At 42.1% G+C, this 19681-nt stretch overlaps 1 protein-coding gene across 2 annotated transcripts; it reads right to left on the bottom strand.

The window, feature by feature from the left end:
- Positions 1 to 104: 104 nt before the first annotated feature.
- On the bottom strand, positions 105 to 16573 carry LOC308312937 (uncharacterized protein). Of its 2 annotated transcripts, none has more exons than XM_080759743.1 (5): positions 16555 to 16573; positions 5477 to 5668; positions 4010 to 4171; positions 2402 to 2512; positions 105 to 2160 (listed from the first exon to the last, which is right to left on the bottom strand). In XM_080759743.1, the coding sequence occupies exons 2-5, from the start codon at positions 5664 to 5666 to the stop codon at positions 1949 to 1951; spliced, it is 675 nt and encodes a 224-aa protein (XP_080615869.1). In that variant the 5' UTR covers positions 5667 to 5668; positions 16555 to 16573; the 3' UTR covers positions 105 to 1948. The 2 variants fall into 2 exon arrangements, with proteins under 2 accessions (XP_080615869.1, XP_080615868.1); XM_080759742.1 differs by lacking the exon at positions 16555 to 16573 and adding an exon at positions 7927 to 8139.
- Positions 16574 to 19681: the final 3108 nt, after the last annotated feature.

The raw sequence follows: 19681 nt of genomic DNA, 5'->3' as shown, positions 1-19681 counted from the left end.
AAATGTATTGAATGGTTTGCAGTATAGCACTACTACTACTTTAAATCACATGTCATAATGTCAAATATGACAGTGTGAATATACAGTATCTTCACTGTTACCATCTTCATCTTCCTCTTTTTTTCATAAAATAATGCCTTTTTTTTTGCTGATCTACCATCTCACAAAGCAAGCTTCTAGTGCAGGTTTAAAGTGGTTAAGTGTGTGTGGGTTTTAAGTATAACGGATTTGGACATTCAAGTTGTCTGCCCTACAATGACAATGTATTACACCGCTTGGCTGAATGCTTGATTCCGATTGGTCAATCGCTGAATTCAGTGGTGTTATTTCTGGTTAATGACTGATCAGGTCTATATCAGACCACTGCCTAATCAAAGGCTTAGAGCACCTGCTCATATCAACCTGCGCCCCATAAGACGTCGTGTATAGCCTATTTAGAAATAGGGTTTACATTTACAATGCTTAACCATATTCATAAAAGTAAACGTCAAAAAACATAATTTTGCCCAAAAAATATTTTAGACATGGAAACAACCAGCTGTTTATGAAGGTGTGACTAAACAGAAAGATAACTCCACAAGCTTCATGTCATGTCCACCAGCAGACCATGAAAATAATAATAAATACTAAATACCGTACATAGAAGAAAACAAATGAATTAATAAAATCATCGACGGCCCGGGCGGTGGCGTAACCGTCTGGGCACCCGACTGGTAATCCAGTCGCAGTCTGACGTGGGTTCGACTCCCGAGCCCGACACGGCCTTTACTGCATGTCTATAATAATAATCATCGACCACATGGTTGACCGTATCAGTGCAATATTAATAAAAGAAAGAGACAGACACTCACTTCATCAAATGTAGTGGTTCTCAAAGCAGGGTCCATGAGGGGGTCCCCGACAATATAAGTTAATATAGCACCACAATCAGTTAAAATATCTTGAGAAAATGTGAAAAGTGGTGGATATTCTCTAAATATCTTAACACAAATCTTGTATGGAGGTCCCTGGCACAAATCATTTTCAGAATGGGGTCTGCTGCGGCCAAATACATTCATTCTGGGGTCCTTGACATGAAAACAAATATGTTAATGCTTTTTAAGAGGTTCCATTGAAACATGGAACAAACAAACGTGCAATTTTGTTCCTGTAATAATTTGGACAATTAACCTCAGACCTTTGAGACAACTCGGGCAAGGTCAACAACAACACTGTAAAAACTGAAAGTTAACCCATTCTGACCTGAGATCAGATTCATACGAGGTTTCCACTGGACACACACTGGTCTGAACAACCCATTCTGACCTGAGATCAGATTCTAAAAAATGTCAGTCGCTCTTCGATTTTTCAAAAATAGCAGACCTACAAGCTCGTATCGCGCCACTCGGTGGCGCGATATGAGCTTGTAGATCTGCTATTTTTCAATAGCTAAAGCATAACATGATGCCAACACCAAAATGGGTGCCCGGTCAGAATGGGTTAAGTAAAAGTAGCAATACCGTACCACAATATAATACATATAATACAAAGTATACGTAAAGTACAAACAAATGTTTAAAAAAACCCAGATCTACAAGCTCACAACAACGCGTCGCTTCGTGACACGTTGTGAGCACCACTGATAAGTGGTGCTCACACTTTTTCATGAAACAGAACCCAGAACATGACAGAACCCCATAACTATGAGATATTAATAACCAAATACAAATATTTGGTTACATTAGTACACTCAGAGTTATTGGTGGTTCTTGAAATGAATAAGTCAGAGAATCACTGACATTGGACTTAATTGTACAGCAGACCTGAACCAGCTTGATAAAAACCTGGCTCCGGAAACCATCCCAAAATGTGATGGAATGCGATTCCTGGTCCTGGTCAGTCACTTACGGATCCGGCTCCCCCAGGTCCCTCTGGATCTCGACCCTGGTGAAGTGCTCCTCCCAGAGACTCAAGTGTCCCCCGGTCCACCTCCTTCCTCCCCATGGATGACGAGGGGCTCCGTGTCCTCCTGGTGTCGCGGGTCCGAGGCGGAGGAGGAAGAGGGGGTGACGTGAATGACCACGGCCAGGCAGGAGAAGAGCAGCCCCGTGAAGCAGATCCAGAAACTGTCCCCCGGGCTGATCCGCACCGCCGGCGGAACCAACGGAACCGCTCCCGTCGCTGTCAGGACCATAAGGGACATTTTAGGATTATAGAGTGGCGAGTGTTTGACGTGGTTCAGCCCTCTACAGCGTGGGGTCTTAGTGGAAATAGACGATACGCAAGCTTCTATGTGCTATTTCCCGCTAATTTGGGAAAATATTCTAAAGCACATGAAGATGTTTCAAAATGGAAACGCTTATGCAAAAATAACTGTGATTATCTCAGATAACTGCGGATATAATAATTGTAACAGGTCTACCTATAGTTGACAGTGACCCCCAGCGCCTCGCTGATGCCCCCTGGTGGAGGTTGTGACGGATGACGTACAGGCAGGCCACACACACGGCCAGTACAGACACGATGACAGCCGCTGCATGTCCAGGGCAGAGGAGATATAGACAGGGCAGAGGAGATAGACAGGGCAGAGGAGATAGACAGGGCAGGGCAGATAGACAGGGCAGAGGAGATAGACAGGGCAGGGCAGATAGACAGGGCAGAGGAGATAGACAGGGCAGGGCAGATAGACAGGGCAGAGCAGATAGACAGGGCAGGGCAGATATAGACAGGGCAGAGGAGATAGAGACAGGGCAGAGGAGATAGACAGGGCAGGGCAGATAGACAGGGCAGAGGAGATAGAGACAGGGCAGGGCAGATAGACAGGGCAGAGCAGATAGACAGGGCAGGGCAGATAGACAGGGCAGGGCAGATAGACAGGGCAGGGCAGATAGACAGGGCAGAGGAGATAGAGACAGGGCAGGGCAGATAGACAGGGCAGGGCAGATAGACAGGGCAGAGGAGATAGACAGGGCAGGGCAGATAGACAGGGCAGGGCAGATAGACAGGGCAGGGCAGATAGACAGGGCAGGGCAGATAGACAGGGCAGGGCAGATAGACAGGGCAGGGCAGATAGACAGGGCAGGGCAGATAGACAGCGTCAGTACAGCGGTTCTCAACCAGTGGTCCTTGGGTTCCAGGTGAACCAAATGGATGTACATAGAATACACTGTGAAGTTGAACATAAATAATCTATTGCACATAGATAGGATACACTGTGACAAGCTGTTTGCACTAAGGTAGGTAGCAGCCACTGGGGGGGGGGGAAAATAATAATATATATATATATATATGCTGGTATACACAATATACCAAGAAGTATTTGCACATGTACATTTGATTTGATTATGCTCTTCAATCTATATATTAATACAAGATATTAAAGTACAACCTTGAACCCATATAGATCTTTACCTCTTGAGGGTGTATGCGTTGACCCGAGCTAAACGATTTTCCCTTGTGGATAATAAAAACATCTAAACTAACTTAAGCTATTCTAAGTTCCTATCACAAAGATTTCCCATCCCCCCTGAGGCCACCACCCAGACAGAGGACATGGAATGTCTGTCAGGTCTGTGTCCATGGAGATAAGGCCTTGTGTGTGTCCACATATCCTGTGTTACAACATTATGATCGGTTCGGTATCACAACGGTTGTGACTTACAAGAGTGAAATGCAACAACACACAACAAGTAAACAAGTCCAATGCAGAAGCTATAGAGCGCTGGTCTGGGCCAGGAGAGAACACACCAATCCCTCAACTTTCAGACACACTCTTCACCTTTCTCTAGATTACACAACCCCTGGCACAGCTGGCCCTTCAAGTCATCACTTTCCAATAGACGGTGTCCGTTGGAAAGGTAAGAAATAAATGATGACATGTTGACAAGTCCACATACCAGCTCTGACAGTTTGATAAACCGGTTCCAGAAATGGTTACAAAAAGTGATGGAACCGATTCCTGGTTCTTCAATGTGGGATCCCAACCCTAGCAGTGATGTAGGTGGTCAGATGGAGGGAGGGGTTTCCTTACCTGTGATGATGTAGAGCGTCCCCAGTAGGCGTGGCCGGGAGGAGGCCCCAGCCAGGAAGTCCAACAGCAGGGAGGAGGAGCTAAGCAGGACCGTGGTGTAGCAGAGAGCCGCCAGCGCGTACAGGAGCCACATGCCCCACCCATTCAACCCGCCTAGAGGAGCTGTGACAGACAGACAGACAGACAGACAGACAGACAGACAGACAGACAGACAGACAGACAGACGATGTTGTAGTATTGTTTTGTAGTCGACAGTCAGGAATAATAAAAGCTACAGGCTACGAGAGCTTTTATTGAGAGGGAAGAGGAATTTGCCGCCGCCTGTTGTTCCTGTCTGTCGACTACAAAACAATACTAGAACATGACGTAACGATATCATCCGCTCCCGACAGTATCATACGGACTTTTGAAACAGAGACCAGGCTTTCCTCCGAGGTGGTGGAAAGCCTGGTGAGGCGAGGATATAGATAGATAGATTATACCTGCACACTGCCACTTGCACGTTGAAGTGAAGTTTATTAAGTGCAACAATGTTTCGGTCGTGTAACTGTAGAAGACCAGTGGTTTTCAACCAGTGGTCCTTGAGGGGGTTCCAGGTGGTCCCCAGCTAAATGATGGAGAGTTGGCAACCAGAGAGTGTAAAATGAAACCAAATGGACCCTTACGTTTCATTTTACACTCTCAAGAGTTACTTCATTTCTAGACACTTAAATAATGTAGAATAAATGTTATTTTGATCAAGGTTTGCCTGTTATCTCTCCTATGGTACCACATCAACACAGCATGGAATTGTGGACAAAATCCTATCCGACGACAAAATAAAGTCTTGGGTCTGAGAGGCTAAATCTCATCAAATAGTGGTACGTGGCTTGAAATGCCTGATAAATGATTATTGGAGGTGTGCTCAATGCTCTTTGGCCACTCAGAATAGCCAAAAGGCATTGATCACGCCTCCAGGTCTTTAGTTTACTCAAGTTAGGGAATAAGACCTGGTACTTAAGACACGCAAAATACAGCCTATAAGTCCGTTGCTCTCCCCATGTCCCCCATATATGGAGACTAGGTTGGCGGAGGGTGTGTAGAGCCCAGGATCACATGATCAGGGAGAGAAGGTGATTGGCTCTCTCCCCCCCCCCCCCCCCCTTTTTTTGTTTTATTAATGTATTTATATACCAACCTGTACATATAGATCTAGTGTGTTTGAGAAACGTATTGTTTGTTGTCACTGTTGTCATTGTGAATGAATGTTGGGACCCGAATGGAAACAAGACCGCAAGGTCTTTCTTCGGTACCATCCTTTTGGACCAATGCTGTGCTTGACTGTACCCTGTACTGTTTGCATCAAATTGTCTAATAAAATTATCAATCAATCAATCAATTAGATAATTGACACAGGGGTGAAAATGGGTGGGACAAAATCGTGGGATAAAAAAATATATAAGAAAATAAAATAAGGCGATGTGCCACCTGTGTCGGTGAGGTTCTGGGAGGCACGCAGAGTGAAAGCCACTCCATAGATGATCTGTTTGTCTCCACCACCAGGCTGACTGCTGTTGCTGTACGAGACGTCGATCCAGTTGGGGTCCGCGATGGACGTGCACATGGACACCAGAGTGAAGACCTGGCACACCGCCGCCGGAGACATCCCCAAAAGCATGTCTGAGGACAAGATTATAACATTTAGACTAGAGAGACATCCCCAAAAGCATGTCTGAGGACAAGATTATAACATTTAGACTAGAGAGACATCCCCAAAAGCATGTCTGAGGACAAGATTATAACATTTAGACTAGAGAGACATCCCCAAAACTATGACAAGGACCAGATTATAACATTTAGACTAGAGACAAGGACCAGATTATAACATTTAGACTGGAGACAAGGACCAGATTATAACATTTAGACTGGAGACAAGGGCCAGATTATAACATTTAGACTGGAGACAAGGACCAGATTATAACATTTAGACTGGAGACAAGGACCAGATTATAACATTTAGACTGGAGACAAGGACCAGATTATAACATTTAGACTGGAGACAAGGACCAGATTATAACATTTAGACTGGAGACAAGGACCAGATTATAACATTTAGACTGGAGACAAGGACCAGATTATAACATTTAGACTGGAGACATCCCCAAAACCATAATGTCTCAGGACAGGACCGGATGAGGACCAGATTATATAACATTTAGACTGGAGACATCTCCAAAACCAATCTGAGCCGGACCGGACTATAACAGAGCGTAGAGTAGACATAACACATGCATGCATAGAATGCAGAGACACAGACTGTGTGTGTAAGTAAACTAGGATCACATAGAATACAATACAGAGAGACTGTAGTGTCTCACTAAACTATAGGATCACATAGAAATAAGAATGCAGAGAGACAGTGTAGTGTCTCAGTAAACTATAGGATCACATACTGTAGAATGCAGAGACAGTGTAGTGTCTCAGTAAACTATAGGATCACATACTGTAGAATGCAGAGAGACAGTGTAGTGTCTCAGTAAACTATAGGATCACATACTGTAGAATGCAGAGAGACAGTGTAGTGTCTCAGTAAAGTATAGGATCACATACTGTAGAATGCAGAGAGACAGTGTAGTGTCTCAGTAAACTATAGGATCACATACTGTAGAATGCAGAGAGACAGTGTAGTGTCTCAGTAAAGTATAGGATCACATACTGTAGAATGCAGAGAGACAGTGTAGTGTCTCAGTAAACTATAGGATCACATACTGTAGAATGCAGAGAGACAGTGTAGTTTCTCAGTAAACTATAGGATCACATACTGTAGAATGCAGAGAGACAGTGTAGTGTCTCAGTAAACTATAGGATCACATACTGTAGAATGCAGAGAGACAGTGTAGTGTCTCAGTAAACTATAGGATCACATACTGTAGAATGCAGAGAGACAGTGTAGTGTCTCAGTACACTATAGGATCACATACTGTAGAATGCAGAGACAGTGTAGTGTCTCAGTAAACTATAGGATCACATACTGTAGAATGCAGAGAGACAGTGTAGTGTCTCAGTAAAGTATAGGATCACATACTGTAGAATGCAGAGAGACAGTGTAGTGTCTCAGTAAACTATAGGATCACATACTGTAGAATGCAGAGAGACAGTGTAGTGTCTCAGTAAACTATAGGATCACATACTGTAGAATGCAGAGAGACAGTGTAGTGTCTCAGTACACTATAGGATGACAGAACCTAGCATCCATCTAAAGAACAACTACTATCAAAATAATAACATACATGTAATATTAAAGTAAAGGATACCAGGTACACAATGAACCTAGGCTCACATTATACACCAGATAAAATGGAAAGAATGAGTACAAATCTTTTGATGTATGTATCCTGCATAATGGTATAAATATACTGTAGTGTGTGATTTCATTTATAATATCCCCCTCCCAACACGCACGCACGCACGCACACACACACACACACACACACACACACACACACACACAGGCACTATAAGGGTCCATTTTGTCCCTTGTATTACCCTTTCAGGTAAATTATATCAACAGTGTAAAGTTCAACCTGTCATATGATATCCACAAGGCTGATCGGATTCAGAGTAGCCTATATAAAATATAGTTTATAATAGAAAGAAAGGGTTGTTTATTATGGTGTGTGTGTGTGGGTGTGTGTGTGTGTGTGTGTGTAGCCGCTACTGTACACTAGTTGTCAACGCATCAATCTGCCATCAACAATATATGTTGCAATAACAATCTAAAACCTTATTATTGAGGCTAATATTGGGATGCTCGACCACGCGGACACATAGGAACACATCTAGAAGCTGCCACTCTAGTTCTTGTGGGCGAGCGCGCACCGCAGTAAACAACAACATTGAAAATAAGTGCATTATTATTGAATGAATGTGTTACTCACCTGCCAACGCTAGTGAGTAAACTGAAGATAGGCTACATGAATTTCCGTGCAGAAATATGAATTAATTCTTCACGTTTGCAGTTCATTACGAATGATGTATTATGTATTTATGGATTATAAAGCTGATCGACGATAGATGAGCAGATATAGTTACATTATTGGACTAATAAAACGCGACATGTAGAGTGTTTCTGTGTAAACACTAAACACCCAACCCATTGAACCCAACTCCGTACCCATGGTACACAAACACTGGTGACCTGTACAATTCGGTGACTCAATGTTTTTTTTTTCTCTCCAAAATGATCAAAATATAAATAAGTAAAATGTTGATGTTAAATGGATTGTCATATATGATCAATCAATAGACCAACTCAGACCCAACCACAAACGGCATTTGCATAAAAACGAGCTGCTTGGTGTCACAGCATTCGATAATCACCAGTTATTATGTAACAACCGGAAATAATCATCACGTGTGTGGCTTGCGTAACTCTTTTGAACTTCCCGTTTGGAACCGTTGCCCTTAGAAACGAGATGTTCTCGTTCTGCATGTTCTCCTCGTGTCCCCTAGGATAGGTATAGGTACCCTCACAAAAAACATGCAGTAATCCTGGTCTCTAAACGTGTTCCACGTGCTACGACCGGCCGGGGAAATCCCCCTCTGTCAGGTGAAAAGCAGCTTGGACTCCTCATGCATAGAAGCTTGCATATTGAGGTCAGTCGGCTGCCCCCCCCCCCCCCAGGTTGGCAGAGGAAGTGTAGCGCCCAGGATTACATTAAATAATTGACACTGGGTGAAAAAATGGGTTGCAAAATTGTGGGATAAAATATATACCGGTATTAAAGAAACGAGATAACCAAGACCTTGTCTTTATATCATAGATTTCTTACACATCAGTGTGGAAAACGTAGGCTGACTAGCCTACTCATGTGTTGAGGTGATCTTGAGTCTTCAGTCTCGTCTTCGGTCTTGTGTAGGCTACTATGTTCTGTATCTTGTGTCTTAATTGCTTGGGTCCTGGCTGTAGACTGGGTATTTGAGATCGTTGGAGATAACGTGTGCGTTGGTTGACATCTGAGGTCTAGAAGCTTTTATGATGTGCAAATCTAGTGTCACGATGATGTCACCACTGTCTGTGAATATCCATCTTTGGGGTTTCTACATTAATATGATGTCAGCGCTGGATATCGCCGTTGTCTCCATATATGGGAGTCTGGGACTATAGGTTATCTCCATAACCTATAGCTCTAAGTGAAAGCCTTCGTAACAGTGACCTCAAAACTTATTTTTAGGTACTTTTTACTTGAGTAGGCTACACGTATTCGGTGAAAAAAATAGTAGATACATAGGCCTATAGAACATTGATATGTTTAGTTTAGTTTCTTTCATTTCTTTGTTTTGTTTTTTAGTTTTCTTTTCTGTTCTGTCTTGTTCCTGTTAACTGTTTCATCCTGTCTTTCTTTGTTTTTTTTCCCTCTGTTGTTCGCTTTGCTTATAGGATCGGCACAATAAGCTAAGGCTTCAGCCTACACCTTTTTGGTCAATGTTTCTCTTGCTAAAACAATGCAGGCACTGTATTAATCTGTTTTCCCTTTTTTTAAATTACCAAAATAAAATAAAAAACTTAACTGTATTATACTTTCAACTTATATCTCAGAGCCAAATATTTTGTCTACATATCTGATCTACATAGAAACTTGTAGATCTGCTATTTTCAAAAACGTTCGACAAATTGAGTATTTTTTTTTTTACCAGGATATTTCAAGTAATGTTATGCCAACAACGTTTGTAGCCTTACATATAAGTCAAATTTGGAATACAGGCCTTTTGGTATTAGTCCTTTAGTTTAAATAAATACATAAATGTGAGACCACTTTAATAATGATATCAGTACTAATCAGGCATAGATATACTGTATGTCTCAGGCTAAAACAGCAGTTGTGTTTCGTATAAACGCTTGACAAAGCTAACGTTCAGTCTCTCGATGAGAACAAGCTGGATGACCTCCACAGCCGCTTACGTTCACAGCGGGATATAAAGAACTGCTGTGTTTTGCTTCACAGAGTCGTGGTTGAGCTCAAACACACCCGACAGGGCGATACAACCGGAGGGGTTTTCTGTGTTCCGCACTGACCGTTCCAGGACGGTCACGGGCAGGAGGTGTTTGTTTCCTCATCAATGATCACTTGGTGCACCGACGTGGTTATTGCCTCACAGTACTGCTCGCCAGTACTAGAACATCTGACATTAAGGTGCAGACCATTCTATCTCCCCAGGGAGTTCCCCTGTGTATTGCTAACGGCTGTTTACATTCCGCCAGAAGTCAAGGCAGCCGAGGCGTTGGATGAGCTGTATGGCGTCATTAGCAAACAGGAGACTATACACCCGGAGGCCGTATCAATTGTGGCGGGGGACTTTAACCACTGTAACATGAAAACTGTGTTACCAAAGTACTACCAACATGTCAAATGCCCAACCAGAGGGAATAAAACTCTCGATCACTGTTACTCCACCATCAAGGCTGCTTATAGAGCGCTACCGCGCCCTCAATCCGACCACCTGGCCGTGCTTCTACTCCCTGCCTTTAAGCAGAAGGTGAAGTGTGAGCAGCCCACAGTGAGATCGGTACAGTGCTGGTCCACAGAACACGTTACCAAACTTCAGGGCTGTCTTGATGCGACAGATTGGACCATTTTCAAGGACTCTGCCACGAGTCTGGATGAATATGCGGATTCTGTCGGCGATTACGTCAAGTTCTGTGTGGATATCTGCATTCCAGTACGTTCCGTTCGCTCCTATCCCAACCAGAAGCCATGGATTAACAATGACATAGCCTATGCATCAAACTGAGGGAGCGCACCATCGCTTTCAAATCCGGGGATGTCGAACTCTACAAGCGATCCAGGTATGAACTGAGAAAGGCTATCAAAGCCGCAAAGAGACAGTACAGGGACAAATTAGAACTCAGCTACAGCGGCTGTGACTCGCGGCGAATGTGGAGCGGACTACAGGCGGTTACGGGCTATAAACCCAAGTCAGGAAATATCACTGACACCTCCGCGTCTTTACCGGACGAGCTGAATAACTTTTTTGCCCGCTTCGAGGCTCACAACACGGACCCTGCTACGGCGCAGAGCGCACCTGAGGCGGTGGACCTGCAGGTGGCGCAGAGGACTGTGAGTAAAGCGTTCCAAAAAGTTAATGCTCATAAAGCTGCAGGGCCAGATGGGATAGCCTCTCGTGTCCTTAAGACATGCTATAACCAGCTGTCATGGGTCTATACAGACATATTTAACCTGTCCCTGTCATTGTGCGTGGTGCCATTGTGTTTTAAAAAAACAATAATTGTACCCATTGCCAAGAAAAAACCTGTTACCTGTCTCAACGATTATCGACCTGTTGCTTTGACTTCTGTTCTCATGAAATGCCTGGAGAAAATGGTTATCTCTTATATCAAGAGCATCATTCCTGCTAGTATTGATCCCTTACAGTTTGCTTACTGTTCAAATAGATCTGTGGATGACGCAATCTCTCTTGCTTTGCACACTGCCCTGGTACATCTAGAAAAGAAAAGCTCTTATGTCAGACTACTGTTCATAGACTATAGTTCCGCATTTAACACTATTGTACCATCTAAATTAGTGTTGAAACTCAGTGGCCTTGGTGTGGGCAGCTCCATCTGTAAATGGCTATTTGATTTTCTGACGGGTAGGCCCCAGTGTGTGCGCATAGGAGAGAGAACCTCATCCACAATTCTCACCAGAACGGGTGCGCCCCAAGGCTGCTGCCTCAGTCCTCTGCTGTACAGCTTGTTTACTTTTGATTGTGTCGCCAGATATGAGAATAACATCATAATTAAATTTGCGGATGATACCACAGTGATCGGACTGGTAACCGACGGTGATGAGAGGGCCTATAGGAGGGAGATAGAGGATCTAACTCTATGGTGCGATAACAACAACCTCTCACTTAACACCAATAAGACCAAAGAAATCACTGTAGACTTTAGGAAGTCCAAAGGTATCCACACCCCCATTTCCATCAAAGGGTCATCTGTCGACATAGTCGATAACTTTAAATTCCTGGGCATACACATCACAGACACATTCACATGCATGGTCACTCATACACATCACAGACACATTCACATGGTCACTCAACAACGAGTACATCCTCAAGAAGGCGCAGCAGCGACTGTACTTTCTGAGGCGCCTTAAAAAATGTGGCTTAAGTACAAAAGGACTAGTGAACTTTTATCGCTGTATAATTGAAAGTGTCTTAACTGGCTGTTATCACAGTGTGGTACGGTAACACGACCACTCAGGATTGCAACAGGTTGCAGAGGACCATTAAAACAGCAGCTAAAATCATCGGCACTACAGAATTACCCAGTCTCCACAACATCTACACCACTCGCTGTATGAAAAAAGCCCACAACATCATGGAAGACACCAGCCACCCCGCAAATACCCTGTTCAAACTACTCCCTTCCAAAAAACGCTACCAGAGCATCAAATCTCATACCACCCGTCTCAGTAACAGTTTTTACCCCCAGGCAGTCAGGCTGCTGAACAGCTGACCTCGATCTGTATTGCACTGCACTTCACTTCACTTGCACTTTTCTTTTCCTGTTTTTTGTCTTTTTCTTGCACTATAGATGTTGTTTATGTCCTGTGTATGTAAGATTGAGAGTGCTCTGAGCAAAACAAATTTCATTGTATGTATACTCTGTATCTATACAAATGACAAATAAACCTGAACCTGAGGTGCACCACTGCACCAGTGAATTCAAACTCGGTTAGGCATTTTAGCATGCCTAACCACATAAACAGAAGTATTTCCACATAAACAGAAGTACAATAATTCCTTGCACAAATAAGGACATAAGCACTGCCAGTGCAGTCAGATAATAGGAAAACAGACAGATCCAACGTTCATATATTATATATTAAATAATTACAAAGCATACACAGCAGAACAGCAAAACAGGTGGTACGCATGGGGTGTTGAGTGATATTCAACGAGTATGCCACAAGAACAAGAATTCATCATAATTCACATTCACACTGCACCTAAGTAAATAGTTATTTGTACTTTACTTGAGTTACAGTAGGCTACTTCGCCCAGCAGATATGGGAGTTTTTTGTCATTGTTCATGTTTTCAAAATCTCTGTGTGTTGGAAGTGGGAAGTATGTGTCTCTGATGTCTTGGTACAGTGGACAGACAGTATGTGTCTCTGATGTCTTGGTACAATGGACAGACAGTATGTCTCTCTGATGTCTTGGTACAGTGGACAGACAGTATGCGTCTCTGATGTCTTGGTACAGTGGAATGGTTAGGAAGTGTAGCTCGGTTTCCACTTCGTTTATTGTGCAGTGGGTGCATATATAGTCTGTCTTCTCTTGGGATACAGGTCTGCCTATGACGGCCTTTCTCGATTGCGAGACTGTGCTCACTGAGTCTGTACCTAGTTAAGATTTGTCTTTGTTTTGGGTCGGTCACGGTGCTCAGGTATTCTGCCACTGTGTATTCTCTGTTTAGGGCCAGATAGCATTCTAGTTTACTCTGCTTTTGTGTTGCTTCTTTCCAATGTGTCAGATAGTTTTCCTTTTGCCGTTTTATAATTTGGTTTAGTCCAATGGGTTTTCTATCTCGTGGCTCTGTTTGTGTTTGTGCCCGGAGTTCCAGGGCCAGCTGGCTGAGGGGGCATCTCTCTAGAGTTTCACTGTGTGTGAGTGCCTTGTTATGGAGTGCATCTAGGTCACTTTATTTTAGGTGGTTGTAGAACTTAAGTGCTCTCTTTTTTATTTTGATTGATTGATTTGATTGAGACACAAACAGACCGTTAAGACTCAATGTCAAAGTCAAGGAACAGAGGGCGCTGTTTCTCCTTCATTTTTTGACGATGCGTTTCTCAGATTGTTTTCTAACCATCCAGGATGACCGTCTGGCTGCTGCGTATGTTTACGTATGATGAAATAACCATCAACGTAATCATATACTTAAAAATGACCATGCACAATCACATACAGCATACATGACGGACCGGGGGCCACGCAGGGGCCCCTACCTTCACTTAATGTGGCCCTCAGGTTCATACCAGAATACTGATATAGTATTTAGTATTAGTATTTTACAGCTAATTTCAGCTAATTACTAGTATTATTAGTATTATTGTCCTTTTTTTATGTCCAGTGTATTTGTATTTAGTTCATAAAGTTAACATTACATAAATGCAGTTGGAATTAAATAAACGTTTAAGGATTCCAATAGAATATATAAAAATAGCAAAATAAATATTCAGGATTTAAATTCAAATAGCCGCTCTACAAGCTCGTTTTGAGTGTTGACGCGGGAGTTTCTCCTAAATCTACAGTGGAATCCCAGTCCTGCTCCTACACTCATTAAGAGCACAGAAATTGAAGTCGTAGAGAGCTACAAATACTTGGGTGTCGTTTTGGACAACCAACTCTCATTTGACTCTCATGTTGCCTCCACTTCTAAAAAAATCCAGCGCCGCCTTTTTTTTCTGAGGAAAATGCGTTCCTTTAATGTCTCATCTGTTATGATGACTCTTTTTTATAGAAGTTTTATTGAATCTGTTCTCATGTTTTGTATGGTTGCCTGGTACGGTAACCTGACCTTAGCAAACAAGAACAGGCTCAGCAGCCTCGTCAAAGTGGCCAGTTTCTGGGAGAACCCAAAGCCCAACTCATAGATCTGTACAAGAGGCAGATGCTTAAGAGAACCTCCTCCCTCCTGGAGGTATCGGATCACCCACTTTGGTCTGAGTTTGAACTGTTTCCCTCAGGTCGTCGGCTGAGGGTGCAACGCCACAAAGACCAATCGGTTCAAATTATCATTTGTCCCAGCTGCTATTCAACTACTGAACAGCAAATAGCACTTTATTCTTGCCCTTTTTGCACATACTGCCCACTAATGCACTTTTGCTGACTTTGCTATTACTGCATGTCATGAATTCTCTGTCTCTAGTGACCTGTTCTTAGTCTTGTAATGAATGTTGTCGTTGTGTGGTATCTGAAGATATTTAAGGCCCTATTTTGAAACAAAAACATTTTTGAATAGTTCAACTAGCCGATTTACAAGCTCACGTGTGGATGTAGATCAGTCCCCTCAAGCAACCATGAGGGTCCCTGGATCACACCTTTGAGAGCCACTGCTTTAAATAAATACATAACTAATATAGAGCATAGTTGATCAAATTTAGGAGCCAAACTTTTTTGACAAATGAATTTAATTCAAACGCGCACGACACATGCACATCCACGACATGCATGCGCACACGCACATGCATGCGCGCATGTGTCCTCTTTTTGGTAATTCAGAATATGGTATGCCTATCTATATGCTACTGAAACCTGCACTCTTATGTCAGAATTAGTTCAAAACACAAGTGTCCCATTGTCATAAACACAGGCATTGCTGCAGGAGTACAACACACTCAGATAAAGTGAATCAACTTGAAATGAACCAGGTTTCGGCTCAGGGTGAACGACTTTACAGCAGGTAAATGAACCAAGGTAGGCTCAGGGTGAACTACTTTACAGCAGGTAAATTAACCAAGGTAGGCTCAGGGTGAACGACTTTACAGCAGGTAAATGAACCAAGATAGGCTCAGGGTGAACGACTTTACAGCAGGTAAATGAACCAAGGTAGGCTCAGGGTGAACAACTTTACAGCAGGTAAATGAACCAAGGTAGGCTCAGGGTTAACTACTTTACAGCAGGTCATTCAACCAGAGATAGACAGGTATAAATTAGCCGCAATTTGCAACTCTAGATTTTTTTATAATGGGATGAATCTAGAGTTGCAATACCCTCCATTGACTCCCCACTCATCTTTTTTGGTTTGCGATCTGCTTGTCTTAAACGACGTTAAACTCACCAACATTGCAGCTGTAGTACAAACTTGAATTATCCTCTTTCAATCTGCCGAGCTTGTTTTTCATAAAAATCCACCGTAGAGATATTATGAGCTACTTTCTGTCAAGACATCCTCTGCAAGTGTGTTGCAGTTTGGAAGCACTCGTTTTTGTTAATGGGTCGCGCTGCTGCCTCCTGCATTATGTAATTTATGTGCAAATTCGAAACAGGTGGAACGCAGGGATGTTCAGTGACGTACGACGAGTGCTTCCAAACTCCAGCACTTCGAAAAATAATCACTTGCAGAGGATGTCTTGACAGAAAGTAGCTCATAACATCTCTACGGTGGATTTTTATGAAAAACAAGCTCGGCAGATTGAAAGAGGATAATTCAAGCTTGGACTACAGCTGCAATGTTGGTGAGTTTAACGTCGTTTAAGACAAGCAGATCGCAAACCAAAAAAGATGAGTGGGGAGTCAATGGAGGGTATTGCAACTCTAGATTCATCCCATTATAAAAAAATCTAGAGTTGCAAATTGCGGCTAGGTATAAATTAACCAAGGTGGGCTCAGGGTGAACGACTTTAGCAGGTCATTCAACCAGAGATGGACAGGTGTACGTTTAGACAGGTCTGTATAGAATTAGACAGGCCTCTTATATCAAACTTCACAAAACTCTTCCATACAAAGAAATAATGAACTGCAATCATATCCCAGGTGAAAAAGATTATAGTACATACCAACTGTAGTCTGTAACTGCCATTTTTCCCAGTTTCCAGTCTCCTTTGCAGTTACTTCGCAGGTATGGGAGTGATCCTACGCAGTACACACACAGAACATTGCAACAGATGGATGTCCAGTCTTTGATCCAGTTTGAGTGTTATTTATTTATCAGAAGTCAAAGTGAGCAGTTGAAATCATGAACATACCAGTGATGCTATTATAGTAGATGTTACAAGTTTGTCTCTGTTCTTCTGCTGCTGGTAAGAATTAAGGGTTTGCTCCCTGGTTCCCTGTGTCTAGTTCCTTCTCAGTGCCCCTGTGTCACCTTATAAGTGGTCACCTTCTAGAAGCTGTGTTTCTCAACCAGGTGGTCAAAGAAAATACTGGTAATAATAATACAAATAATGCCTCTCTTCTAATGGATCCTACACCAACTGGGAGAACATTTGAGCAGATGTTACAGAAACAGGAGCCTTAATCGCTGTGCTCATAATTATATGGCATGAATTGTTTGCAATGGAAACTAGTGCACTTCCTGAAAGAAGTCACATGATGTGTGTCACATGACAGCCAAGGTACTGGGGCTCCTTGTGTGTGTGCTTTGCTTCCTTCAGGCAGTGTTGCCATGTCTGCTTATTATAAGCAACCTTTGACTTGTTTTTTTCTGTAAAGTCACTTGCAAATACATTATTGGTAGTTGTTTAAACCATTGGTTTCCCACATTTCTTCCAGATTAATATGTAATTGTCCACAGACATCCATCTGATCAGATTAATATGTAATTGTCCACAGACAGATTAATATGTAATTGTCCACAGACAGATTAATGTGTAATTGTCCACAGACATCCATCCATCTGATCAGATTAATATGTAATTGTCCACAGACAGATTAATATGTAATTTAATTGTCCACAGACAGATTAATGTGTAATTGTCCACAGACATCCATCTGATCACATGAATATGTAATTGTCCACAGACATCCATCTGAAATGATCTTGTGCCTTTTTCATTAAAATGTTTAAAGAATATTCAAAATATTTCAATTCATTCTCAATGTGTTTTTAAATAGCAGATGTACAACCTCAACATGTGTCGCTGCAGTGAGCTTGTAGATCAGCTATTTTCATTTGTGCTTGTTCTCATAGAACTGGCCACTTGTTTCTCTTGCAAAACTGCAGGCAACACAGCAAGAGAAAGAGGAACTTATGCACACACAAACGCAAAGACTTATGGGCTATTTCTGACGAATTCAGAAACGGGTCTCATGGTTGCAGCAAACGTATTTCCTGTTTAAGGTGCCTGGGGTGCATACTTATAGTTTAGACTAGTCATTGGTTTAGGTGTGCTGCCCCGTGGGAGGTTATGGTAACTGTTATGATAAAAGCACAGGTCTGCTGCAAAGGTGATATTCATGTATGAAATGGTAAACTTCCAAACATCAATCTTTCATCAAATGTAGAGGCCCTCATCTATGGAACTCCCTATAGATGCTTCAATTAAACCCTCCATTATCCTTAGGCCAATATTCAAAAAACATCTAAAGAAATATCTTATTTCCAGTCTCTTTAGATTACATGTTTTACTTTGATGCGTTATATTTTCTATATACTGTGTGTGTGTGTGTGTGTGTGTGTGTGTGTGTGCGTGTGCGTGTGCGTGTGTGTGTGTGTGTGTGTGTGTGTGTGTCTCTCTCTCTCTCTCACCAACAGAGCAGAATCCCAAACAGCTGTAGCCAACCGGTAGGAACCACATTAAGCCCAGATCTATTTCAGTGTAGTTGGGGGGAAATAATTAACCAGCATGTTTGTTCGGCTAATTAATCAATTACCACTCCCAGTATTATAGTAGCAGAATTATCTCGTTAAAACCAACTTTGACTTTTAGAAAAAAACTATTTGCGGTATAATACCCTGCATTCTCAAATATAATGAATAACATCTTGACAATAGGCCTACACCGATATCGCGTAACGTCGAGTAGCCTACTAATTATAGCTATTTGTAACATGCTCACTGCATGTTGATTACGGTATACTAAACATGCATGTTAAACATTTTGCGCAATAGTCTATAAGCCTATGAGCTTATTCAAAGGATGCTATGTGTATAGGCCTACAATTTAACTCGTTATGTGGCCTATAATTAAAATAAATAGAACACAGATCATAAGTAGGTCTCTATAAAGCCCTTATAATTTAGTCCTACACACTTTTATTTTAGATAATGACCTTACAAATAGTAATTAAACTTTTATTTTAGATAATGACCCTACAACTAGTGATAAAATGTTTTTAATGTTCTGTACTGAGGTAAAAAAAAAACGAATGCTTTTTTTTAACGTTGCCAAATTTGCCTTAGTTTATATATTCTCTGAAGTATAGCCTTATATCTATTTTATCTGACATAACAGGCCTCAAACGAAGGAAAATCTATAATAATAATAAGACGTATTAAGCTTTATTCGTCCTAGATAATGAACGACGGTGTGGGGCGGTCAAGGCGAGCCTTATTATACATGAAGTGATAAAGTATAGCCTCGATGAAGTTCAAGTTCACATGCAGAGCGACCACTGTCATAGTGTGCCCCCTACCGGTGGAGAACGCACAGACAGATTGTGCATGTGCAAATGAAGGCAAATGTTATAACCAGAAACCTAATTGCTTCCTAGCCGAGAGAGAGAGAGAGAGAGAGAGAGAGAGATCGGGACACGCAAATATAGAAAAGAAAGCATGCGTTTAAAACCCTATAGGCCTACAGCAATAAAGGGACGTGTTTTCATTCGCTTCTCTTTTTACCTTGTCTGAAACTTCGTCTCGTCTCTCCCCAACCATGCACTAAATTATATAGAGAGCTAATGATTTGAAGAGGTTTCCTTCCCTATACATTCTTTGTTTTATTGTTTTTTTACATAGGCTACTAGTTGTTTACATTCCATGGCAATAAAGGCTTCTGATTCTGATTCGGAAGTAATATTACTTATTTCTAAAGTATAACTAGTAATAGCTAATAATTATGTAATGTGACTGTTTGATACAGAGACAGTCATGGCGGCAATACTAACTGTTCAGGTCAGTAGAGAAAAACAAAAAAAAAATAATAATAATAATAGCACAGGCAGAACCTTCACTGCTAGAGCATG

Source organism: Protomyctophum bolini (assembly GCF_963924005.1).
Source record: "Protomyctophum bolini genome assembly, chromosome: 3".
Taxonomy (NCBI): Eukaryota; Metazoa; Chordata; class Actinopteri; order Myctophiformes; family Myctophidae; genus Protomyctophum; species Protomyctophum bolini.
This window is presented reverse-complemented; position numbering and strand designations above follow the sequence as displayed.